Below are 25,494 nucleotides of genomic sequence, written 5' to 3' on the forward strand. Positions count from 1 at the left end.
AAAAAACTACAATATGAGGTACGCCTTCGATCTCATGGACCGTCTTGACTTTTCATACTGCAGGTGAAATAAAAGCTCACAGAATTGTGTGTGACAGTAGTCTGAGCAAGGACAGATTCGTGATGGTAAGTCAAAGTAAACTTCTTTCTAGATAAAAGTGTTTTATGATCCGGTTTATCTCAAGTACTATGTAAATAATGTTAATGCAGCTCTCTTAGCAAAGCTAGCAAAGTTTATGCGATCATGTTTACATTGCTTATGTGTGATTGTGCTAAGTAATATTCCACCTGTTATTTCCTAAAATTGGATATAATATTTCTTCCTTATAAAAACTGTCACATAATAGCAAGCTTGCTAAATCAGTCTATTACTACAGATTAAACCCAATGCATTATCAAAGCGCTACATTTAAGCTGTCTGCAGATTTTTATGCATGCACAGTGTGTATTTTCAATTTAGGACAGCATATTATTTCCATATGTTCCAAGTGATACAGTAATCCCTATGTCATATGTTTGCCTGTTCCTGATTTATGTCTCTGTCATCACACTATGTTTCTGTGCTCCATCACTTCAGGGTGACAACAGGTGCAGTAACGGTGTCCAGCAGAAAGGCAAGATGTTGTCAGATGCTCAGCTCTTTGATTTGGAGTTTGAAAAGTTGGTGTCTGAACTTACAGAGCAGGACTTCACTGATCCAGTTCTCACTGATGCCCTCAACAGACTCAGAGAGGTAGAGTAAACCTCTCCCAGTCTGTTTGGAGCGAGGAAATCTGCATGAAGACAAATAGTTAAGATGGCAGACAAAGCATTTGAAGTTTAAAACTCTAGAACAGATCTGAAACCATTCTGAAACAACACTCTATTGAATTATTTTATTATTTGTCAGTTTGGCTTTTCTTTTTTCTTTTGAAATAAGTATAATTTTTCTTTAGGTGCTTCGGTACAATGCTCCTGGAGGCAAGAGAAACCGAGGCTTGTCTGTGATTGGTTCGCTACGGGAGCTGGTCTCTCCTTCTGAACTGCCACCTGATGAAGTTCACAGAGCCCTTTTGGTTGGATGGTGCATTGAACTGGTGTGTGAAATTGATACTATTAATTGACCTTATGACAACGGTTAATGACAATGCAAGTCAGCTTGCTCGCTGGTGTACAAGATGATTTCAGAGTAAATGACTTCAAATGCAGTTTATCAAAGTTTATCATTGCACAAGTATCTTGGATGAACATTTAGTGTACATTTACACTAACTGTAGATAGAGATTGACAGAGGAAATAAACCAAACTTTTCCTTCTTAATTTTTCTGACAATGAAGCATACCTCCATATAAAATTGAATATAACCACTTAAATTACATTTAGTGATAATAAAAAAACTCAAACTCACTTGTACAGCCTTTTTATTTAATGGAGAAAAAGTCACAGAATCTGATCCATTTAATGCATTATTCAAGATTACTGGCTGATTTCAGGAAAGGAACGAACAAAACTATTAACTAGCCACTCTGGATACCTAGTATCCGAATGACATCTGCTATAACAACACCTTGATAGACTTTACAGCTTGATGGACAAAATGGCAGCAAGGCTTCTTAGTGCAGCGATTTTATTGCCAATTTGGGCTGTCAGTCATTTATCTGTCATAAGGTCAATTGCAAACGAAGGTCAAATGCAAACAAAAAAAATTGCACAGTGCAAAACATTTTGTTTTCTCCCCAGCTTCAGGCTTTTTTCTTGGTGTCTGATGACATTATGGATGCATCCCTGACAAGAAGGGGTCAACCCTGTTGGTATAAGAAGGTAATTGATTGATTGATTTATGATTGGTTTGAGATACAGTATATGCTGATGATACCGTAAAATTGCATTACAAGGAGTGAGTATTGATAAATTTGTTTATGTTCTAATAATATTTCCAGTCAATTTAGTTTTATTCTTTGAAGTGGAATCTTAAAAAAAAAAAACTTACATATTCTGTGTGGTGATCACAGATGATAAAAATATAGTGATTTTCTATCATGTAACATTTTGTCCTCTTGATATTAAACTTAGATAAGTCTATTATTCATCATCATCTTCATCATCATTATAATAGTAGAACTCAATTCCACATTTTTATTTCAGTATTTTTTTCACACAAAACATGTCATGTCACATATAAAGTGACATGACATGTGGCCAAGTATGGTGACCACCTACAATCCCTGCTGGTACAGAGACTCGAACCCGCAACCTTGGGTTACGAGTCTGACTCTCTAACCATTAGGCCACGACTTCCTTATTACTTTTACTGTTAAGAACAATCATAATAATCATTTTCTGGGATTGACAAAATTATTTTAATTTACGGTACTTTTATAAGAGGAATAAGTATTGTATTTGTAAGTATATTATATATTTATAATAATAATAATAATATATAAATATATATTTATTACAATATATATTTTATTTATATAAATGTGTGTGTCTGTTCTATTATACTAGTGTATATCAGTTGTGTGGATTGTGTGCTAATCTATGTTGTTTATGTATTTGTCAGGAAGGTATTGGTCTGGATGCCATTAATGATGCTTTTCTCCTGGAGGGGGCGATCTACCGCCTTCTTCGCAGACATTGCAGAGGACAGCGCTACTATGTCCATCTTCTTGAGCTTTTTACTGAGGTAACACACCTAAAAGTTTCATTACTCTGTTACAGCAATGTGCACACATTTTAACTTATTATTGCTCACTGGCAGCTTGTTCATACAAATGTACGAAGACTGTTATGCAGTTTCTATCACATGATTAACTGCATATTGTTTAATAGATACTGACATACTGTATGTGGGCTGTCTAAAACCTGATATTTTTTTTTTCAAGACTTCTTTCCAGACAGAGCTGGGTCAAGTTCTAGATCTGATGACAGCACCTCCATACAAAATTGACCTTGATCGCTTCACCATGGAGAGGTGAGAGGGTGTCTATAAGGGTCAGTCAACTTAAATGGCGTGAAACCTGACAAAAATATTATTTACAAATTCACTATCGTTGACTGATTTACAGTGTATTTGCTTCAGGTACAAAGCCATTGTGAAATACAAAACCGCATTCTACTCCTTTTATCTCCCTGTGGCTGCAGCCATGTACATGGTGAGTTTTGCATATAGTACGTCTTTTTTTTTAAACGAAATTAAACAAATTATTTTTGTGATAATTTTTTTCATTGATTACAGGCAGGGATTGAAAATGAGACTGAACACAACAATGCTAAAACAATTTTACTTGAGATGGGAGAGTTCTTTCAGATACAGGTATTAGTATAATAAAGCAACACTTTTGAAGCCTGAAAGCTATCAGATCTTCTCTAGCTGTAATATACCAAAGCATTCAGAACGTTTGTCATTGACAGGATGACTACTTGGATTGTTATGGTGACCCCGCAGTGACTGGAAAGATTGGCACGGATATCCAGGACAACAAATGCAGCTGGCTGGTGGTGACCGCACTGGGCATCATGACACCTGAACAGAGGGCAGAACTAGAGGTGAGAAAATGTGGGACAGTTTCAAAAAGGAAATAATTGCAGGAAGCAACAGTCAAATGTGGTCAAGTTAACAGATTTTCCCTCTTTCTTTCAGGCATGTTACGGACATAGTGATGCTGAAAGTGTTGAACGGGTCAAGGCTTTGTATGATACTCTGGAATTGCCTATCCGATACCATCAACATGAGGAGGAGAGCTATCGCCGTCTTCAAAAACTCATCCAGCTGCATGCCAAGAATCTGCCTCCCGCTGTGTTTCTTAATTTTGCCAAGAAAATATATAAGAGAAACAAATAAGCCATGGTTCAAAGAAAGGAAAGGACTTCACTAGTGGATTTTTAGGCACACAGACTTGGGTGAAATAAAGATGCAGGGAGGGATTTTAGTGGTTGAGTAAATATGTAAATGGTAGGTTTTATCCGCACTTTAAATATACTGTCAAGAGTTGAATTATTTGTCATAACTATTTGTGTTTTCCCCTTTTATTGTTGCAGAAAAATACAATATGTTGATTCATAGGTCTTCCACATATTGCACATATAAACAACACATGTCAGTGTTTCATTGGGGTGTATATATATATATATATATATATATATACACAGTGGAATCAGGAAGGGGGCCAACAATTTTTCACACCACTGTGTGTATATATATATGAATAAACCATATATTTTCATCAGGTTTTTGGATTGTATTTTCAACATCTTTGGATAAATGAGAAAGGAAAAATATGTATATATTATTATTGCACTGAGAATAAGAACCAACAAACGGCTGATCAGGTGCAATCCCAGTGAATAGATGCACATATTCTTTAAAAACAATTAACTTATTAAGTATTTAGTAAGTTAAATAAGCAAAGAAATACCTAGATAAAATATCTGCCAAGGCAGAACACAGTGGTACTTTTTTTTTTTTCGGGAAACCTGTCACATTAGGTTGTAATGTACATTTTTAGACTGTACTCACCTATCCAGTCATCCATCAATCCCCATCATTGCTGTAAATTTGTATTATAGAAAGACGAGAAATGTGCTTTTAATAAAGAACTTTGATCAACATTCTTTTTCCACGCACTTTTCTGTGTGAGGAGGTGTTTGAATGAGTGTGTGCAAGACAAGTTTTGTGGGCTCGCTGCTCTCGGTTTGGTCCGGGCAGAGCAGAGATGCTGCTGAGGGGTGTGGTCTCGAGGATGGGATGTCGAGATTTATATCCTTCTGGAAATGAGGTAATTTGTTTCGTATTGAATTGTCTGCTGGATTATGTGCGTTTTGTTTTATTTCCGGATTTTGCTGATGAATCTGTTGTTTTGTTTATACGGTAAGGTATTCGAAGATATATCATAAACCGATAGGCCTACGTTATTATTGTGAAATTTTAGTCTCCTGTATTGATACAGTACCATTAAAGTCCACGGAGGAGGTGTTATCACTACTCGTATGTCATCACATCTTATTACACATAATTTTTATACTCTATAAATATTTAATATATTAGCCACCAACAAATAATTAATACACAACGGCGTCTTAGATTACGTGATGTTCAAATATTGTATTGTATTTATATCAGTCATGAGTTTATTTACTAAACGCGCACTAGGCCTAGGTTTACATCCTCTGTATCCAAGGACATTGGGCGCGAGCAGTGCATTGCCCACGGTGTTCATGAAGAGCAAAAACAGCGTTTGTCATTGCTATGATTTTCTGCTCCACGTGCCTTATGCAGAGAAAAAGCACAGATTTGGTATAGTAGAATAAAGAGGATATGTTGATTAGCCTATATATAGGATGTTTTTGTTCTCTCTCTTATGGGCATGAGAATATATTTAGATAAAATAATGTACAAATTCCGCAAATGAATACAAATTTGTTCTTATCTGAGGTCATCATAGCTTTGGGTGAATGCAGTAAAAGAATAATGTTGATATAATATGCTTAAATGAAATACCGTTATATGTAGCATTATTATTTAAATTATTATAACTGAAATTATTAATAAAATCATTATTATTAAAATTATATATTATTTATTAGACAAACAATTGAATAGTACTTAGCGGGCAAGCAGTTTCTAAAAAGCTGGTGTGTACAGTACACGTGTTTCAGTAACACAGAATAGTGTATAAATTTTTATGCTCTGAGAAGTTGGAAATACTATGTTTAATCTCAGTCCAGGAGCAACAGAGAAGTACTACTTTATCTATAATATTTACCAAGTGATGCTAAATTGTGAAAAAAATTTTTGTCCAATTTCTCAAGTAAGGTGGTAAATTTTTGTGTTTCTAAACAAAATCTGTCTTTCTCAATATTTCAGGTACTAACTAGATCCAAGATGTGACCCCATATGTTTACAAACTCTTTAGAAAAACACCAGAATAATAATCAGGACATAAAAACTATCCCACCATGCACCCCTCCTCTCGTCCCTCTGTGCCCCCACGTTCCCGCAGGTTTGTCAATAGGCGTACGGAGGTAAAACCAAGCCAAGGGGCTAAGAGGGAGGACAAAAACATGAACACAGCATCTTCATCCCCTCGTTGTGGCACTCGGGGACCACCTGAGTCTTCCAGGTTGAAGGGCCCCAGTCAAGGTGCACGAGCCCCAGTGGTTCAATCCAAACTGGTGCGGCCACAGAAGAATGGTGCTCACGCAATACCAGCAATCTCAAAACCAAAAAGTGGACACACTGTATCAAACCTAGTCCCAGCTGTGGATCCAAACTGCAATGAGCCCAGCCTACCTTGTCTGTGTTGTGATGGCCATTCACCTCAGGATAGCAACAGCCTTTTTAATCACAACCATAACAATAATAACACTGTAAACATCAGGCAACAAATGAAACTGCCACCACCACCTCCACAGAAGGAATTGGCAGTTCCAAAACAAGACATCAAAGAAGATGAGTGTAAGCCAGAAGTAAAGCAACCTCATGTCATTCCAGTGGAGGAGAGAGAGGAGGACAATGGCAGTGTGGATGAAAAAGAGGGTGGTCAGCTCAAAAATGATGACTGTAGTGTAAATGTGAATGCTAATGTTGATGAGAATGGCAACGGCAATTGTAATGGTGAAGATGATGAAGATGATGATGACGAAGATGATGATACTCTTGTCCCTTCTTGCTGCAACTGTCCAAAATCCTTGCTGGACTTCTCCCTCACATCTTCTACCTCATCTTCATCCACATCCATCAGCAGCTGCTCAGATCTGGAGTGTGACTGTCCTGATACATTTTCATTGTCATCCCAGGACCAAGAGGCCACTGAATGCTATCCATCATCTCATTCCCCGGTCTCCAACTGCCCTGCCTTTCAGTCCAATGCTTTACCATTGGATCTCAACACTCCTGCAAGATCGCCTTGCTCTTCTGATGAAGGCTATCCCTCAGCCCCTTGCTCTCCGTCCTCTGACTGTGTAGACAGCAAGGGATCAGAAGAAGGAAAATGTATTAAAGTAGATCTCCTCCATTTTTTAGACTCCATAGAAGAGTTGGGAAAAGTGGATCTGTTCTACCGCATTGTTAGGCTGGCACACTGGGAACTGGATGGTGAGCTGATTGTCAGAGATAGATTGGATCACCAGCAGAAGCTTCAGAGGGTTAACAAAGAGGTGAAGTTGGCTTATCTTGTGAAACTTCAGGAGGAAGGTTTAGACTTTGATAATGAGGATATCACTGGAGTTTTGGATGAAATGGACAACATTGACATTCCATGGAAGTTGTATAAAAACAACAAATCAAGTGAATCCCAGGAATTTTTTGATGCAGGGGTAGATATGACAGCCCCCTCTGATCTTGATGAAATCCCTGCCTCGGATTCACTTGCTCCATCGCCATTGGAGCCTCCTCCTCGGCCCCCAAAACCTCCAACGAGGCATGTGAGTGCCCACCCAGTTTCACACACTTACAAGAACATCAGCGGACATGTTTTCTCAGTCACATCCACCAATCATGCTACTAATTTCTCTACAAGTGTCCCTGTCCCTACCTTGCCTGCATTGTCATCCTCACCCCCAGCTTTAAAACCTCCTGCCCTTCCTCCTCCTCCATCACAACCTGTGCCCTACTTCACCCTAAATACAGACAGACCTGCTCTCACCTCCCCCAAACCACCCATTCCTCCTCCAAGAAGACGTCATAAAGCCCGTCTAGAAGCTCAGAGACTTGCTGAGCTTGAAAGAGAAAAGACTCCTCTGTCCTTTCCACCGCCAATGTCCAGACCTCCTCCATTGCCACCTCCACCTGCGATGTCCTCGCCTCCAGCTGTTCCACCTCCACCATCACACCTGCCGCCTCCATCTTTTCACACTCTGGATGTGGAAATCCGAAAGTTGCTTGCGCTAGCAGGCCTCACCCAAGCTGAATTGCTTAAACTTAGTCCCGAGTTGGGTGTTTGTGTAGATGTTGTTCTGGAGAATGAGCAACAGCCAATGTCTGACGTCTCTCAGATTGGAGAAATCAGTGTAAACAGGACACACAAGGAAGAAGGTGTAGATAAGGGGTTGCATTCCAGATTGAAAGAAGGATCCAGATTTTGGAAAGACAGGTCAACAGGTGCAAATGAATTAGATACTCTCAGTGAAAAGGAAATTTGTAAAGATGAACAGAAGGAATCAAACAGGACAACATCCTTCACAGAAATGGCAAGACGACATAAGAGAAATGGTGGCCACTGTAATCATAGCTGCAGCTGTGGTTTTGGATCCAATGTTAGCCTATATCCCAACTCATATTACAGCACTGATCTTAGCAATACTAACATCCCGAATGTTAGCTTTGGAATCTTTGATTATACTTCAGTGATTTCAGATACCCCTCCTCCTCCTCCTCCACCTCCACGACCATTGCCCCCTTGTCCACCAATTTCCTCCAATCCTCCTGAACTTCCTCCTCTCAAGCCTTGCACTCTGCCTGCCAATGCATCTCGCCCAGATAGGTTTGACTGGCTGATAGCCTTCACCCCAGATACAGAGTCGCCACCTCTTGAGATGCGAAAATCGTCAAATGATGGCATGTTGCAAAAAGGCCCAGCTTCAACTTCAGGCTCAAAAGTCACAACCTTTAAAGAATTACGCAACAGAAGCAAACAGAGCTCCCCACCAGCTCCTGTTCAACCAGAACCTGATCCAACTGTTATCACCCCAGACCCTGATTTTCTGTACAACCTCAAATGGAGAAGAGAGAAGATTGATGGGGATGGCTGGGAATATACTTCCCAAGCACAAGCCTCATTTCTTCAGCCGCCACCAACTCCTGCCTCATTGTCTCTCTTTAGGGAAATGTGCCGCCTGAATATACAAGAAGATTGCCCAGCAGAACCCAAAGTGTCCCAACAAATTGGCTGTTCAGTAAGTGAAGGAAGCCTTAGGAATATTTGTGATGAAAGAGATAAAGCTGTTCACACCAAGAAGATGGATGATGAAGATAAAGTGGAAGTTAGGGGAATGGCAGATGGAGCATGGACTTTGGAAACCAGAACATCAGGTAAAGTTGCATTTCATAAATATAGTTCATGTTTTGTCTTAGAAAGTTCATCCACACAATAAAACAGTGCAAATTCAGTGGAATATTAAGGAGAAAGTAAAAGAACAGTAGTCTGATGACATGGAAAGCGGTGAGCCAAGATGAGAGTCACGCAGGCAGATGGGTAGATGAATCAGCAGAGCAAGACTGGAGGGAATTTCAGAATGCAGCAGGCTTAATGCTGTGTTGTTTTTTCATGATGTCACAAAGCTTTTAATTATTCATCCTCCTCAGCAGGCTAATTCCCTTTTTCTCTTATCCTCTCTTCCTTTGCCCTGGCTGGCACACATTATGTATCATACTTTCCTCTGTCAGCCTTCCTATTTTTCAGTCAGTAGTTTCTATTTTATCTGAGCTAAAGTGTCAAACAAATTGGTATTTCAAAACGTGAAATGATAATACTATCAGAAATATTGTGTCATACAAAAGTCATACTGCACACCTCACACTTCTCTGCCTCTCTCCTCAAGCTTGCTTTGTGACATGCCATGTTGTCTCCTATTGTTAAATTGATACTCCTGTGCTTGTTATTCTCTCATTGCATTATTTTTTAATTTGCCATTTCTCGTTTGCTCTGCTCCTTTCTGTGCTGTTTATCTGTCAAATGGAAAAGGCTAATTTGCTTGGATCAGGTTACTTCACTTTTGACTTCAGATATAAATGGCCTCTAATGTGCCTGTAAATTGAGTAGCAAATACATTTGAGGGAGCCCTCATTTTTGTTTACAAGGTTAGCACATCATACAACTCTGCTAACCCATGCTTTGTCAATATAAGCACTATTCATCTTATTCATGGATATTAGTATTCATGAATTTAGCTTTGGTGTTTAGTTCTTCAACTTGTGTACATTTGTTTTATTCTGTGTTAGTAAATTGCTGTTTATTGAATCTTTACACCCTTCATGACTAATATTTCTGGCTGTGTCAGTCAGCTCAAAAACATGACCTTATGCCTTTAAGTGTAGAAAAGGTGTGACTCAGACCTTTACACCAATCACAATACAGCAACAGGGAAACAGGAAGTGCTGAGTCAAACTGACATCATTTGAGAGAGGGAAATATCTGGCAAGTTAAGGTAAAGTAGAATGCTTTTATGTGTGTAAATCATAATTCTCTAGTGATATGTACTGTGTGATGAAAATGTACTCTTTTTGACTGACTGGGAATTCAGTTGGATGGTTATATTTTATAACAAATAATCAGCAAAATCAATTAAAATACAACATGCTATCTACTGGTATGAATCAGAAGGTATTCTAGATCTGAAAGAGCTTATTTTCCAGACATTTAGGCCTTGTAGCTTGTCTTTCAAAGCAAAGTTGCCATTGCAGATGAAATGTGATCCTAGTGCAGCTCCTAGTGAGATCCTAGATAGAGACTGCTTTCCCGCACACCACACGGTCGAATGTGTAGAGATCAGATAAAGTGCTATTAGGCTTTGCACACCATACGCTGAAAATTTTAGTTTTTGTATGTGTGTGTTTGTTTGTTTTAGTTAAAAAAAAAACAGCAAAGAAAAGATGCAAATGTGTGACACTCAGTACTCTGTGCAGTTATAAGAAGGAAATTTTGAGTTCTTGACTGATTAGTTTTTATGGATTTGTATTTAATATTTTTTGCTTGTGTCTTATTTACTTATTTAGGCTAAAATAGTTATGCTTTTTAATGCAACTTCTGACCTGTGAAACACTATGAGCGGAATAAAATGTGCTGTCCAGATAAAAATGTATTATTATTCTCTAAATTTTCGCATCTTTAGACAATGAGTTATATACATATTTCCCCACGCACTATGGCATGTTGTGCTGTGTTCTAATGTTTGTATGATTATTGTAACACAGAAAATACTCTTTACATACAACATATTGAATGTTTGAAGGAGTTCTCTTTCATCTGTTTCATCATAAGTGCATTCTTTCTTCTTCTAAATGACACTAACATTTTTTCCATTCTCTCTTTTTCTCCCTCTTTCATCACTGTTTGCTGTTTTACCATTCTTCCCATCCTTTCGATTCTGAATCTCCTCCATTGTTATGCTCTCATAATTCTTCACCCATAATAACTGTAAAAGTGTCCTCACCTCCCTTGTCCCTCTCCCTGACCTCACCTTATTACCTGCACTCTGCTCCCCTGTCCCAGTTTTACCACACTGGCACTAACAGGGATTGTGCCGTGACCCATTGTGAGGGTTCTGTAAACATCTCAAACCCGTTATGCATAAATTCCACTTTTGACTGCAGCAAAGATGACTATACTGACTCCCTGTACTGTGCTGGCCCAGAAAACAATACGTTGTTGTTCTGTAAACAAGAGAATGATCTCAATGGTAACATGGATTCTCTGTACCACCGCTGTAATCATGCTGACAGCTTCTTAGACTCTTTATACATCTGTGGGCATGATCTTGACAGCACAAAAAACAGCTTCTGTCCACATAACAGTGGAGACGATTCAATCAGAAATGATGATTCACTTTACAGTGATGCCAGATACACAAGAAGCAGCGTGAAGCTGTTCACTGACCCTGAACCACCAACTGACATTAACACTCTCACTGAGGGCGACATAACGCCGTACAAAAACATTGACATGCAGGCTTACATAACTATGCGAAACCTCAAAAATCGGAGCTATGCGAACAAAAACAGTTATAAAGATGTCGACTCGCTGTTTGATTTAAAATCAGACAACATTGATGACTCAAAACCACCAATCAACCCGTTTTTTGACCACAACAGCAATGAAAACACAACACAGAACAAACAGCAGCTTGTATCTTTCCCTGCTTACTACCTTTATCACCCCAAAAACTGCCCCTTGCATAAAGGCGTCCCCCCACGGCTTTCCCCCGTAGGAGCGATCTCGCCTCCCCACAGGTCCGGGCCTCCAGTTCCAGGCACAGATGTTGCCCGTCTCTGTTCACCCCTGTTCCCCCACAGTCACACCCTTCCTGCCCTTGCCGCCCCCCTTTACTACCCTTATCTGTACACACCCCCTGTTCAAGCCCCTCTGCGGGAGCCATCGGTACCCATACTTCACTTTCAGCAGAGTCCACCACCGCTCACTTTGAGTAAGAGATCAGTGCATTCTCATTTCTCTCACTTTCCTCCACTTCTTTCCACTTTCTTCGATTGTAAAGCACCATGTCTGTTTGTCGCTGTGTCTCCATTCATATCCTGTGGATATTGTAGCACTGTCTGTGTCTGTGACATTGTGAAATATGTGGTTGTCTGTTGCATGATGGCATCAGAACCTTAAAAATGATAATATGTGGCTTATTTTTGTTATTTTTTTACTGGTCAACTGTTAGTGTTAATTTTTTGTTTCCTTGAAATATTTGATTATAAATTATGTAAGTTAAAGGGGTCATATGATGCGATTTCAATTTTTCCTCTCTTTGTCTGTGCTGGTCGCTGAGGAAATGCATCAACTTAGTGCTGCTCAGCTCACGCTTGCCCGCCGCCTGAGCTCACGCCGGCCCGCCGCCTCAGCTCACGCCTGCCCGCCGCCTCAGCTCACGCCTTCCCGCCGCCTCAGCTCACGCCTGCCTCTGCTCACGCCTGCCCGCCGCCTCAGCTCACGCCGGCCCGTCGCCGGCTGTTCTGACTTACAGTCTGTAAGTACATTTTCATTTAAAGGGGTCATATGATGCGATTTCAATTTTTCCTAATTTTATATAAATATACTTGTTGCTCTCATTTAAACTTTTTGAAAATTTCTTTGTGATTATGGCTATACAATATTTAATTTAAAATTTTAAAATGTTAATTATTTTATATACTTTATTTTATTTTATTTTTTACCCCTGACATTTACTGTATATTTTTGTTGATTTTAAAGGCATTGGTGTTTATTTTTTATGCTGCTCAGCATGTTTTGCTTTTGCATGTGACAAACCCAAATATGTCAACTCAAGTCCAAATATGACTGAAATGAATAAATATCTTTCATAATTTATTCATTAATATTTGTATCAGATCTATACACGTTCCTCACGAGCTGCTGTCATGTACTGCACTGGATTGGCTCAAGATCAACTGTAATACATTATCTTCTGTTAAACGAGTTTATAACCGCACCCTGCTGTCTTTTCCTCCTAATAGCTGTTCGCAGCTTCTCATTTGCCGGCTCTGAGCAGAAGAACGCAGCCTGGATGGGAGAAGATGTGAGGCCCTCACTAAGTGCTGAAGGGCTGTCTTCTGCCTGCCTGCAAGAAAAGAAAAGTAATACAGTATAGTATACCTCAGAAACTTTTGGTCCGTATTTGTCTTTATTTTGCTTTTGTAAATAATTATTGACATTTTATGTGTTTTGGTTCACAGTTCTTGTCAGTTCTGTCAGTGTGGCAGTGGAAGCCATTTTGGCTCAGTTCAGTTCGTCCAGGACTGTTGTACAGAAGGTCAGTTTTGCGCAAACGTTTCTTCTCAAACTTGGCATCATAAACTCCACGTCAGTTTAATATAGACATTCCCACAGAAAAGAAAAATTGAACATTAATAGAATTAGTAAACCGTACCTGTTTTTTCCCTCTCTCTCTCCATGCCACTTCCATGCACTTGGCTTATCTCTTCCTTTTTTCTTTCTCCAGTTTTACTCAGTAGATAAGGTACTTCAAAGTTCATGAACATGAGCTTTGCGAATAACTTATTTTCACACTAACCTCATGCACCTTTCACCTCTTTCTCCTATTTTCATATTCCCTCTCTCCACCTCTTTTATTTATTTTAAACACATTATATATCCTATATCTTTTTTCTCCATTGCTTTGCACATTTTTTATTCGTTCTCTCCATCTCTCTCCCCCTCTTGTCTGCCTATCTTCCATTGCCCTTTTTTGACCTCTGTTGACAGACTCTTTCTGGAGACAGCAGTGTAAATCCCTGTCTGGGTCGTCTGGTACTGCAGTGCCTTTGCCCAGCCCTGCGCAACCTGCTCTCTGATGGACTCAAGCCCCATCAGAGTGACCTCATTGCAGGCAGAAGGCCAAATTCACCCTGGGGATTGGTTCAGGCCTCCACCAAACCAGGTATAAGACATCTGGACCTGGCACACTAGACAATTACCTTCATTTTTCTCTCTCTCCATCTCTCATTCTCACACTTGTTTCGTTCTTTTATTTTCGGGCACCATGAATCCCTGCAGTATTGACTCACCCATCTCTGTCATACTTCCAGTCTTTAAATATTCCTTGGTTTTCTCCCTCAGTATTCTTTGTTTTTGCTGCTCATATTCATTGTCTTATGTTTTCTGTAGCATTAGCAGGATTTCGATACTTTGTTCATCATGGTACACATTAATTCTCTTGCCTTTCCTAGCATTTCATAATCAATGGTTTGCTTGATAACTTACATGTATCTTTTAAAAATCATCATTTATTGTGGTTCTTTAGGCCCGGACACACAGGCTTTGCACAACCTTCAGACTAAAGTAGCAGGGCTTCCCCAGCTTAAGCAGAGCAGACACAAGTTCAACGCATTCCTGTTTGGCCTTCTCAAGTAAGCCAGAACTTTCCTCGGTCTGTCTAAAAACTGATTTTATTTACAAGATATTGATTGTCTCTCTCTTCTTTTTATTCTCCATTGATTTATTCTTTTCTTCTTCTAATCTGTCATGAAGTGTCAAGCTCCTGGATTACTGGCTTTCACATCTGCAGTCCTGCAGTGGTTAGTGTTCACATTTACTGTTGTTCTCCAGTTGTCCTTGCTGGAAAATCCATCTCAAGCTAGTTTTTGGAACAATGGCAGCTAGTGGAACATCTTGGACTGCCAACAAACCAATTACTGACTTATATAACCAGCTTTAGGTGATCAAGCAAGATTCAACCAGCTTAAAACCGCTAATGACAAGTTTAGATCAGCTACCATGTTCCAAAACATTATTATCAGCCCACGCTGGATTTTAGAACAATACTGAGCAATATCAAACTCAACTTTCCCAAGACTGCTTTCAATCTTGTTAAACTGAATAGAGTCAACAAACTGAGTGTACAAACAAAATAGTAACATATTTTTATATTTGATATATAATACACGTAAAAGGCATTGATTTACGTGTTGAGTAAAACAAAATGACCAAAATGCCCTTTTTTAGTACTCACTAAAATGTAATTATATACATTTATTTGATAACCCATAATGAATAGAATTTATTAAGCGTCATAGTAGTAGATCTGTTTTAACCAGTGATGCTTTTATAATTAAAATATATATAAATACACATTTTTAATCATAATTTTTACCTTTGTATTTTCTTGTTCCTCACTCCCACAGATGTGTTGGAGACATATTACCGCCCCGCTTCCTTCATGCGTCTCTCACTAACTTCTTGCCAGCCTCTTTTTGAGGAGCTTCTCCTCCTCCTGCAGCCTCTCTCTCTTCTGACCTTTAACCTCGACCTGCTGTTTCAGCATCACCACCTTGACCCCTCCTCCCTACCTCTCACCCCAGCCAGTCACACATCTGAGATATATAGCCCACCAAATGAAGACTTCAGCTTCCACTTGTCACCCAAGGGGCTTTTCCAAGGAAGTGGCCATCATCTTAGAAGCGTGTTAGAGCAAGGTTTTGGCAGTTTGGGTTTAGACCCCAATCCTAATTCAGGTCTCACGAGTCACGTTCTTGATCTGTCAGCCTATCGCAATCCAATTTCGCTGTCGTCAGGCATCACCAAGGAGGAAGCCAGTCCGCCATTATCATGGTTTAAAGAGAATGAGACCTCCATACCTCTTGATGCCGGAAGCCTTTCCCAGCAGGCAGGCCAGGCTCTTCAGCAAGGCTGGGGTGCAGTAATGCGTTTTGGGGAGCGTTTAGGGCAGAACTTTGGTTTGGCCACCACCACAGAGGATTATAAAAGTCCAAACTCACCAGGAGACTTCAAAACTGGCTTCTCGCTGAATCCAAAAAGTCCAGATGAAAACAGGCAGCAACCAAGAGACGACCTTTCCTTGAAGGATAGTGGAGCTGCTGTTCCCTGGGGTCTGGGATGGCTCTTTGGAGCTTCTAAGAGCCCCAGCAACCCACCAGCAAGCAGGTTTGATGTTGATTTTTTTTTTTTAAATGTCAGTTTAGTATAATCCAGATTTTATCAGGTTTATTTATGTGATGTGTCTTTATATCTTCTTTTATACTGTAGGCGCCCATCTCAGTGGCTCTCCCCAGGCGTATCCGTCCTTTCCCGCATAGTGAATCTTGGACAGGGTTCTCCGCCTGAGAAGAGAGAGCCCCAGAGAAGCAAAGATAAGGAGGAAGACGAGAAGGAAGAGATTAATGAAACCAGAGATCAGCCAAAGCCCCTGAGGTAAAGTTTCTGTTAAGATTATTCATATTCCTAACAGATTTACATTTATGCATTTTATGAGATAAGTTCAGACCTTTTAATAGTAAAAAAATAAAGTGCTTTTGAAGGGCTTGTGGTTATTTAGGTCAATGACACAATGTTCATTTTTGTCTATTAATTTATTCAGAAATACAAAAATAAATCAAAATGGAAATCATACATTCATACATGTAATGACTTAAATGGAGTTGTATATTTTTATTGAAATGTATTTATTTATTTGCAAAACATGAATTTCTGAATTAAAATTCATAAATATTCTTTAGGGAATAAAGGAGAAAATGTCAGCGTAAAGCTTGACATAAGAGTCCTTATGTCAAGTTGAAGGAAAAAAGCCTTATTAAAAGAATGACTTTATTGAAAAGAAAATCATATGTAGTAGTTTGGCCATTTTTATTATTTCATAGAAAAAACATTTTAACAGAACTGCTTTATGGCTTAAAATATTTGAAAATAGTTTGGTAAACTTGAAGTCATGTAAGCCAACAAACATTTAAAAAAAATGCACAAAAAAAAGGAAAAAAACTAAATAAAAAAGGAAATAATATCATAGAGTATCATAATATCATAGAATATCATAACATCACCCTGCTCGTCAGTAAGTCTCTTAAAATATCAGATCATTTCAACTTTTCTTTTTTTTTTTTTATGACAAGCCAAGGTTAGTTAACATTGTAAAATGTGGTGTCAAAAATGTAATAATATTTATGCATGAATAATTCATAATATTACAAAAAAATACGTTTTATTGTAATATTTACATTTATTATTTTAAATAATTGAGATGTGTATACTCACAAATATTAGGTCTAAGCAAAACATGCCTTTTACCACATTTACATTATGTTAGATTCATCTATGACAGTTTAATATGTTGACCCATAAAGCAATCTCTGAAAAGAGTCTCTGAAGCTTTTACTATCAACAATAAGCTGAGTCTTGTGTTCTGATTCATCAGGACGGTCCGAACTCTGTGTGACCACACAGGCACTGGAACAGAGCTGAGCTTCAGGAAGGGGGAGGAGCTTGTCCTGTTGGGAGGCGTGGACCACGACTGGATTCGATGTCGTCAAGGTCACAAGGAAGGCCTTGTTCCCATTGGTTATGCTTCACTTATCATGTGACTTCTCTTTAATTTTGCCTGTATGTTTGTGTGAAAGAATATCAGGGGATAATGTATAAGGAAAAAGACCATATATAGATGTAGTTATTAGTAGCCGTGTTACGCGTTTATCTGTTTATCTCTGACCCTCGTTGCCTGGTTTGTGACGTCTGGAATATTTTCTGTGATATATTAGAAACTGTATAAATCATAAATATATATTTAGATTTTAAAAAGATAGATAGACAGATAAACAAGAAATAGAAATGGGTAATGAATAAAAATCAAGTAAAACCATCATAGTGTATTTATTATTAGGTGTGTTGCCATAACAAACAGCTCACCCGGAATCTTACTTAAAAAGCGCAAAGTTACGTATATTCGTAAAACAGCATTTCATTATAATTTTAAGTCTAATAAACAACCAATATGCATATGCGACCTATTTTCATCCGAAACTGTGTGTAAAACCCCTTAAATTTCTTACCATATCATCAGCCCAAAGGCAAGCACGTCTTCATTACTACAAAGGGCAAAGGCACGGGTTTTGGTTATTTTGGGGCTGCATTAGTACATAAATGACAGATTTACTCAAGTTAACTCTTTAATTTATTTTACAATTAATATTTTATTTTTATTGAACTGTTTAATAAGAAATTACTGGCTAATCAGTCTAAAAACGAACTGCTTGACAATTTAAATAAATAATTTTTTCCTCATAAGATTAATACTTCGTTGTCCTAATTTGTACACCAACAATTAGTAGATGAACTCTTGGTATTGCCTGAAGATGCCCTTATATACACCCTTTTATTATCTCACTTACCAGGAAAAAAATATTCTGTTTGAAAACCGACATTATTATTCTCTTATCGTTATTATTGTAACTCTCAATGGTAACAGTCAGATATACGTATTAGAGTGGTAGTGTGTAGATTATTCTTTTCTATTTCATACAGTGTGATGGCTACTGTGGTAAGATCTGTATCACCATGAGCTTGATAGTGACTATGCATACTCTGTACTGTACTGTTTATGAGACTTGTTGCTGGAGAAACGTATATGATTGATAGCATTCATGATTTTCTTTTGAATGGATATTCTGCATCTGTATAACGCTTTGAATCAGGGGTTTACATACTAAACCTGCATGAATGTGTATGAATGTGTGTAGCAAATGTCAGGTATTCATCAATACAACTTACTTGTGTGCACAAATACTTTCACTTAGACTACAAATGCTAAAGGAATAGGCCAGGATTTTAGTGGCTGTAGTAGGAAAGGTGATTTTAAATAGAGCTTGCTTATTGTTGTTCATTAAATGGCCCTCTGTGTTTCCCACATGTATGAATTTTTGTCACACCTCTGACACTGCTAATCATAAATATATTCTGAAAAATGAGAGAATAACCCGGTCACATTAGCGTGCCAGTCCGCATGGAACACAGCTTTGCTTATCACACCACATAATGATATGCCTTCTGGATTATTCCAACCAATAGCAAAAAGCAGTGGGCTACAGTAGCAGTAACCAATTCACATTGCTGTATATATAAGTAAAATTAATGTATGGGATTTATGTATATGAGTATGTCAAGGGACAGATGATACAATTTTTAAGATATAGTTTAAGAGAAAACAAAGTCTGAGATTTAGCTCCTTGAGAAGTTAGCTTTGTAATTGGCTTGAGCTTTAATGTCCCTGTTTTAAAAACAAAGAAAATATAATAAAATTGTATGGTTTGAGAAGTAAGCAAACGGCAGGGGTTCGGTAAAAAAAAAAAAATCATATTTAGTGTAATAGTCTTACCTCACAGGGCAAACTGCAATGATGCATGATTTTTATTTTTTTTTTATGATTATTATCATTTATTACTTTTAGTTATTGTAGTTGTCATTTTCATTATGACTGTGCATTTATAATTGTGACATTTGAATTTCATTAATATGTTTTGGAGAAAGAAACAGCTATGTTGCATTATAAATATAGTGTGCTTATTGTCTGTGGATAATGTACCATACTATTGATCTGCTTTTTATCTGTTCCTCTTGTCTATCTCTCTATCTATCTCCTGTGTGTGTACTTTTGTGTGGTAAGGAGTTGCGTAGCTCTGTGTGGTAATGCCCATCGCTGGTAGCACACTTAAAGCATATTATGTACTGTACCAACTCTTGAGTTCTGTAATTCCCTGTGAATCAGCTCTATGCATGTTGGTGTTTTTAAATATGCCCAATAAAATACTAAAAGAAACAATGTGCAAAGAGTGTGATGCTGAAGACGTATGATGTTGTGGCCACAAATGTAGTGTTTATGTCAGCTGCAATACCACAGGTCACATTAAGATGTCACTAAATTAACAAATAAAGCTCTTGAAAGGACAAATATGAGACAACTGCACAGATACGGCTGTTGTGATGTGTTTAATGTGACGTCAACTTCAGAACAAGCAACTTATAATATAAAAAAGTTCAAATTAGTCAAGATCAAACCTCAAGACCACATTGCAGTACAGACAATATTCCTAAACTACATATTTGCACGCCTTAAGTGCATTCACTTCTTATACACACTTTGGGATATAATATCAAACCCATTTTATGCGAGTTTGTGATTCATAGAGACAGATCTCATTTCCATTATTAATATATTTTGATCCCACACCATGATTTCTAGAGCCAGTCCCTGTGTTCTCACTAAATTTATAACACTGCCCTCTTATGGCACATAAAGAAACATTTCTCTTTTGAATATACTGTAAATACAGGTAGATATGTCATGAACATGCTTGTAAAATTATTTCAGATATCAAACCAATAATCCATAACGTATGTATATGAACTAATATTTTCTGTAATTATTCTTTATACTTTAATGTTGAAAGAATAAAGGTGACTATAATTATGGTTGCTGCATTTAGACTATTACCTATGAAGGCCAGTTTACACCACATGAGAAAAAAAGTCACATAGCCTAAAAGGTCATTATTAGAAAAAACAAAACAAAACAATCATACTATGTCATAATTATTAATATTATAACAATTGACAAAATTTTAAATCATAGTTATGACAGTCATTATGATTATGTCATAACATATTTATGACAAAACAGTCATAATTACGACATAAATAGTCATTATGACATAACAAAATTATGACAAAACAGTTGACATAACATAATTATGACATAAACATTATGACATAATTATGACAAAACAGTCAGTCATAATTATGACATAAGAAGTTATTATTACATCATTACAGTCGTGAAATAAAATAATTATGACAAAACATTCATAATTATAAAATAAGCAGTCATTATGACGGCGTTACAGTCATTATGACATCACATAATTATGACAAAACAGTTTTGGCATAAACAGTCATAATTATGGTATAAAAAGTCATAAGTGAAATTATAAAAAGTTAAAATTGAGATAAAAAGTCATAATTATTACATAAAATTATTAGTTTTTACTCATAATTATGGGTTAGTATGTCATCATTTTGACAAAATTCTTTGTCATCATTTTGACTTTATATCTTATAGTCTATAATTATGACTTAGTAATTTTTGAAGGTATGTTATAGTAATTAGAGTTCACCAAATAATTATTTTTTTTCTAATGTAGCAGAAATGGCTTTAAAAGGACAAAAAATTGTTTATGTTCTCATAATTTAGTGCGTTTAGTGCCTGTCACAAATATTCTAAGAAAAAATAAAGCAAACCACCCACTAACAAACTGAGCAAGTAAATACAGCAGCCAATAACTACTCTCTCAAGCACTATTACATCACCTCAAAAACCATAAATGGACCATTTCTTATAGCCATCTTACTAAAGTGTCCCAGACGGATCAGTTCCAGGTCACTGTGAGCGGATCAGCATTCTTCCCTCCCAGATAAGCTCCTGGAGAGAGGCTGAGGGAGTAAGGGATGGATGAAGGGTATGTGGAGGTGCGCAGTAGAGTCATGTCATCGGTGTTATAGAAGCACACCTGACACCGGTCACAGTCCAGGTACAGCCCTATCCTGCGTGGTTTCACCGTCAGATCTATCTCTGTCACTGTCTCATACTCTTTGATGCAGTAGCCTTGGTTATGCTTAAGGTGAAGCCCAATGTCCTTGTTTAAGTTGCTTATAGACCCACCATCGAAGCCCACGCTCCAGTCTATCTTTGCTCCTACGTCCACCTCCCAGTAGTGCTGTCCAGACTGGAAGGTCTTGTGGGTTCTGGCCAGAGGCCTGTAGTCTTTGTGATGCAAGAAAATCCCCTTTTTGGATGTGCGGATGACGCTGCGTCCATCAGAGGAGACCCTCAGGTATGGGTCATGACAGTCATGTATGACATTATGATCAGGAACTAAGAAAGACAAAGCATAAAAGATAAAGACAGCTTAGTTTATCATACACTACTAGTTAAAAGTTGGAAATAATTTTGATGTCTTAAATGTTTTTAAAAGTCTCTCCAAGGTTGCATTTATTTGATTAAAAATATAGTAAAAAAGCAGTCATATTGTGTAATATTATTACTATTTAATTTGTTTTGTTGAACAAATTAAATCCAGTCTTGATAGGGGAGGTGTTGTTGGTGCTGTCTTACTTGATTTTAAAAAGGCTTTTGATACCGTTAATCATAATGTTCTTTTATCTAAATTATCAAGGTTTAATTTTTCTACTAATACATTAACATGGATGGAGTCATACTTATTTCTACTAATGCATTAACATGGATGGAGTCATACTTAAATTTAAGAAAACAATGTACATGAATTAATGATGCATGCTCACCATTTCTTGACTGTAATATTGGAGTACCACAGCGGTCGATTATTGGACCAACTTTGTTCAGCTTATATATTAATGATCTGCCTACAGTTTGTCCAGAGGTCCAGGTTCAGATGTATGCAGATGATACAGTTGTTTATACTTATGCTAAGACAAAAGAACAAACTTACTGCTATCAAACTTACTGCTGCATTGAACAAAGTCTCAGATTGGCTGTCATTCTTGCCTTACTCTTAATGTGAGTAAAACTGTGGGAATGTTTTTTTTTTTCGATCAAGAAAGTTGATGAGCGTTGTCCAGATATTTTAGTTAATGGAGAGGTAATAAATATTGTTGAGCATGTTAAATATTTGGGTATGATTATGGATTCTAACCTATATAAAAAAAAAACATATTAAAAAGGTCTCTAAAAGTACTAGAGCAAGCTTGATGATCTTCAGGAATATTAGGCACCAATTAACTGTGGCTGCTGCTAAACTCTTTATGCATACAATGATCCTCCCTCATTTACCATTACTCCAGTCTTCAGTGTCACATGATCCTTCAGAAATCATTCTAATATGCTGATTTGCTGCTCATTATTATCTCATATTTTATTATTATCATAATACAAAATGTGGAAACTGTAATAAATTTAAAAAATATTTTTGTAAGGAAATTAATACTTTTATTCAGCAAAGATGCATTAAATTGATCAAAAGTGACAGTCAAGACATTTCTAATGTTACAAAAATTTCTGTTTCAAATAAATGCTGTTCAACCTTCTATTCATCAAAGAATCCAGAAAACATGCAGGACATTTCCCACAAAAATATTAAACAGCAAAAACTTTTTTTTTTTTTTTTACATTGATGATAAGAACCATTATACAATAATCCTGAAAACATGCATCACAGTTTCCACAAAAATATTAAGCAACAAAAAGCATTATTAATAGCTGAGCATCAAATCAGCATATTAGAATTATTTCTGTGGGATCATGTGACACTGAAGTAATGGCTGATGAAAATTCAGCTTTACCATCACAGGAATTAATGACATTTAAAAATGTATTCAAATAGAAAACAGTTATTTTAAATTGTAATACTTTTTCACAATATGGCTGTTTTTACTGTATTTACAATCAAACAATGCAGCCTTGGTGTATAAATATTGATATTGTAAATTTGCAAAATGTACATTTTCATAATAGACATGTATATACTTTTGCATTCATTTTAATACATGGTCCACAAATGGATATCTGATGTCCTCACCTGGTTTGATAAAGCTCAGCATCTCCTTCCACGCAATAAACTGCAAGTGAGTCTCATGAAGGCCAAGGAACAGAGAATTAGGTGTCAAATTCACACTTTTCACTGCTGATTTGAACCTACAATGCAAGAGATGAATGTAACTGATGGGATATTTACTGTACAGTGGCGGTTATGTTTATCTGAAGCATAGCAGTATATTGTCCTACTTGGTTGTTTGAGAAGCAATGTCATTATTTTCACAGCAGCTTTCTTTCTCTTTCATCTCTTCGACAAAGTCCAGCCCTTTCTCAGTCCACCACTACAGGAGAAGTAGAACCAGATAAAGAAAATGGTTATTATTTTGAGAACCGCAGCTATGAATAACCCAGTGTTACATATATGCAACAATTATGTAAATTGTTTTTTCTGCCTATTCCCAAAAATCACATCCTTAAACTTGCTTTTTCACTCTCAATATTCAATGTTCATACTAGTAGTAAATATTATTCTTCTAAGATATTCATAAACACCTTCAAAAGTACAAATTAAGGTACAAAGGTGTCCCTTTAAAGGAACACTCCACTATTTTTGAAAATAGGCTCATTTAGAGTGTTCCTTTAAGTGCACTTGCAGTGGCAAGTTGTTGTACCTCTAAAGGTACAGTTTCACATTTTTGTTTCTTACTGTGTTGAGGTTACTGCATGCAATGACTAAGACTGAATTACACATGATATATTTTTAAATTTTCCAAATGTTCCATATGTTGGGAACTAAATATATAGTAATTTTAAACAATAATATTTATATGATTTAAAAAAAAAAAATACTGTTTTATATATCATATTATTTAGATTTTGCAGATATATGTAACTAATATGCGTGCATTTCATTTGGAAACAAATGTCTTGTTTATGATTGTATGTGTTGTTTATGGTAATTAAATCAATAGATTCTTATTCTAATGAAAGGACTATATTTGGGGTAAAGAGTTCCCATGTTGACCAGCTGCATTTATATTTACATGATTTTTTATTTAAAAAAAACAACATTAGTGACATTTACCATTTCTTTGAAATAAGCATAATTAAATTATGTTTCTTCATCAATTTCATTTTTTAATAATAGTTTTTACAAATTTACAAAAAAAAAAAATTTGGTATCAGAAAAAAAACTCATTTTCCTTTTGGGGGATTTAACCTCACTGTAGCAGTTGGACTGGACACAGTTAATTGGACAATCTGTGCTGAATGCAATTGTTTGTTTGAACCTGCAGAAAGCCGTCTGGCTGATCAGTCTCAAAGACTGAGCGTAGAATCCCTTCCTGCTCTCTTCCATCATTCAGCTTCTCTTCTATTTCTGCCCTGTTTCTTTTCATCTTTTCTATCATATCCTTCTCCTCTTTCGCCAGCGTTTTCTTCACTTCCTCCTCCTTTTTCCTCAGAAACTGGTGCATCTCCTCAAACTGAGCAGATATCTGAGCAGAGAGCTGCCGAGACCTTTCCTGAGAAACAAAATACATCACAGATACAGTAGTAATGAACCCTGCGGCGCTCCTTTACGGAGTCTTTAGATGGATTGTGTGATCTGTTTTATTCTTTTGTGTGAAGTGTATTTTTCACCTCCATTTTAGAGATCTCATTCGTCTGTTTCTTCATAAGAGCCTGCAGCTCTTCACTCTCCTTCGACAGGAAGCTCAGAGGCTCTAACAATAAATTCTACAACACAGAGGACAGACTTGTGGGCGTTTGACATGAATATTTCAGACATTACCTTAAGGCAGCGGTGCTCAGTCCTGCTCCTAGTGATCTGCAGCATCCTGCAGAGGAACAGGAAAGAGCACTTCTGACTTTAAGTATTAAAGGAGTCATATGATGCGATTTCAAGTTTTCCTTTCTCTTTGGAGTGTTACAAGCTGTTCGTGAATAGATAAGATCCCTAAAGTTGCAAAGACTAAAGTCTCAAACCCAAAGAGATATTCTTTATAAA

At 37.2% G+C, this 25,494-nt stretch overlaps 4 protein-coding genes across 8 annotated transcripts in view; 3 read left to right on the forward strand and 1 right to left on the reverse strand.

Moving 5' to 3' along the window:
* On the forward strand, positions 1-4,102 carry LOC107692580 (farnesyl pyrophosphate synthase-like). 2 transcript variants are annotated; one of them, XM_016491685.1, is made up of 11 exons: positions 2-125; positions 577-732; positions 935-1,075; positions 1,719-1,799; positions 2,542-2,664; positions 2,864-2,952; positions 3,061-3,133; positions 3,217-3,294; positions 3,393-3,527; positions 3,622-3,847; positions 3,883-4,102. In XM_016491685.1, exons 1-10 carry the CDS (start codon positions 123-125, stop codon positions 3,820-3,822), a joined length of 1,080 nt encoding a protein of 359 aa, XP_016347171.1. In that variant the 5' UTR covers positions 2-122; the 3' UTR covers positions 3,823-3,847; positions 3,883-4,102. The 2 variants fall into 2 exon arrangements, with proteins under 2 accessions (XP_016347170.1, XP_016347171.1); XM_016491684.1 differs by having other exon boundaries at positions 1-125; positions 3,622-4,102.
* A 608-nt stretch (positions 4,103-4,710) lies between these two features.
* LOC107692542 (uncharacterized) lies at positions 4,711-19,764 on the forward strand. 4 transcript variants are annotated; one of them, XM_016491617.1, is made up of 12 exons: positions 4,711-4,756; positions 5,845-9,009; positions 11,121-12,119; positions 13,153-13,272; positions 13,372-13,448; positions 13,638-13,655; positions 13,901-14,075; positions 14,439-14,544; positions 14,666-14,712; positions 15,319-16,078; positions 16,181-16,345; positions 17,343-19,764. In XM_016491617.1, exons 2-12 carry the CDS (start codon positions 5,937-5,939, stop codon positions 17,506-17,508), a joined length of 5,706 nt encoding a protein of 1,901 aa, XP_016347103.1. In that variant the 5' UTR covers positions 4,711-4,756; positions 5,845-5,936; the 3' UTR covers positions 17,509-19,764. The 4 variants fall into 4 exon arrangements, with proteins under 4 accessions (XP_016347103.1, XP_016347106.1, XP_016347107.1 ...); XM_016491619.1 differs by lacking the exon at positions 4,711-4,756 and adding an exon at positions 4,769-4,848; XM_016491620.1 differs by lacking the exon at positions 13,638-13,655.
* LOC107692545 (keratin-associated protein 6-2-like) overlaps positions 17,644-25,494 on the forward strand; it is a 17,666-nt gene continuing 9,815 nt past the window's right edge. Inside the window, exons 1-2 of the mRNA XM_016491626.1 lie at positions 17,644-17,649; positions 18,996-18,997. Of these exons, the coding sequence (XP_016347112.1) occupies position 18,997 (1 nt within the window). The 5' untranslated portion in view covers positions 17,644-17,649; position 18,996. The remainder of the gene's footprint in view (positions 17,650-18,995; positions 18,998-25,494) is intronic.
* Positions 21,185-25,494, reverse strand: part of LOC107692543 (zinc-binding protein A33-like) — an 11,096-nt gene continuing 6,786 nt past the window's right edge. Inside the window, exons 2-6 of the mRNA XM_016491622.1 lie at positions 25,128-25,223; positions 24,776-25,009; positions 23,736-23,827; positions 23,530-23,645; positions 21,185-21,848 (exon numbers count right to left, since the gene is read on the reverse strand). Coding sequence (XP_016347108.1) covers positions 21,343-21,848; positions 23,530-23,645; positions 23,736-23,827; positions 24,776-25,009; positions 25,128-25,223 — 1,044 coding nt within the window. The 3' untranslated portion in view covers positions 21,185-21,342. The remainder of the gene's footprint in view (positions 21,849-23,529; positions 23,646-23,735; positions 23,828-24,775; positions 25,010-25,127; positions 25,224-25,494) is intronic.

This window comes from Sinocyclocheilus anshuiensis, unplaced genomic scaffold (assembly GCF_001515605.1).
Source record: "Sinocyclocheilus anshuiensis isolate Anshui unplaced genomic scaffold, SAMN03320099.WGS_v1.1 scaffold831, whole genome shotgun sequence".
Classification (NCBI taxonomy): Eukaryota; Metazoa; Chordata; class Actinopteri; order Cypriniformes; family Cyprinidae; genus Sinocyclocheilus; species Sinocyclocheilus anshuiensis.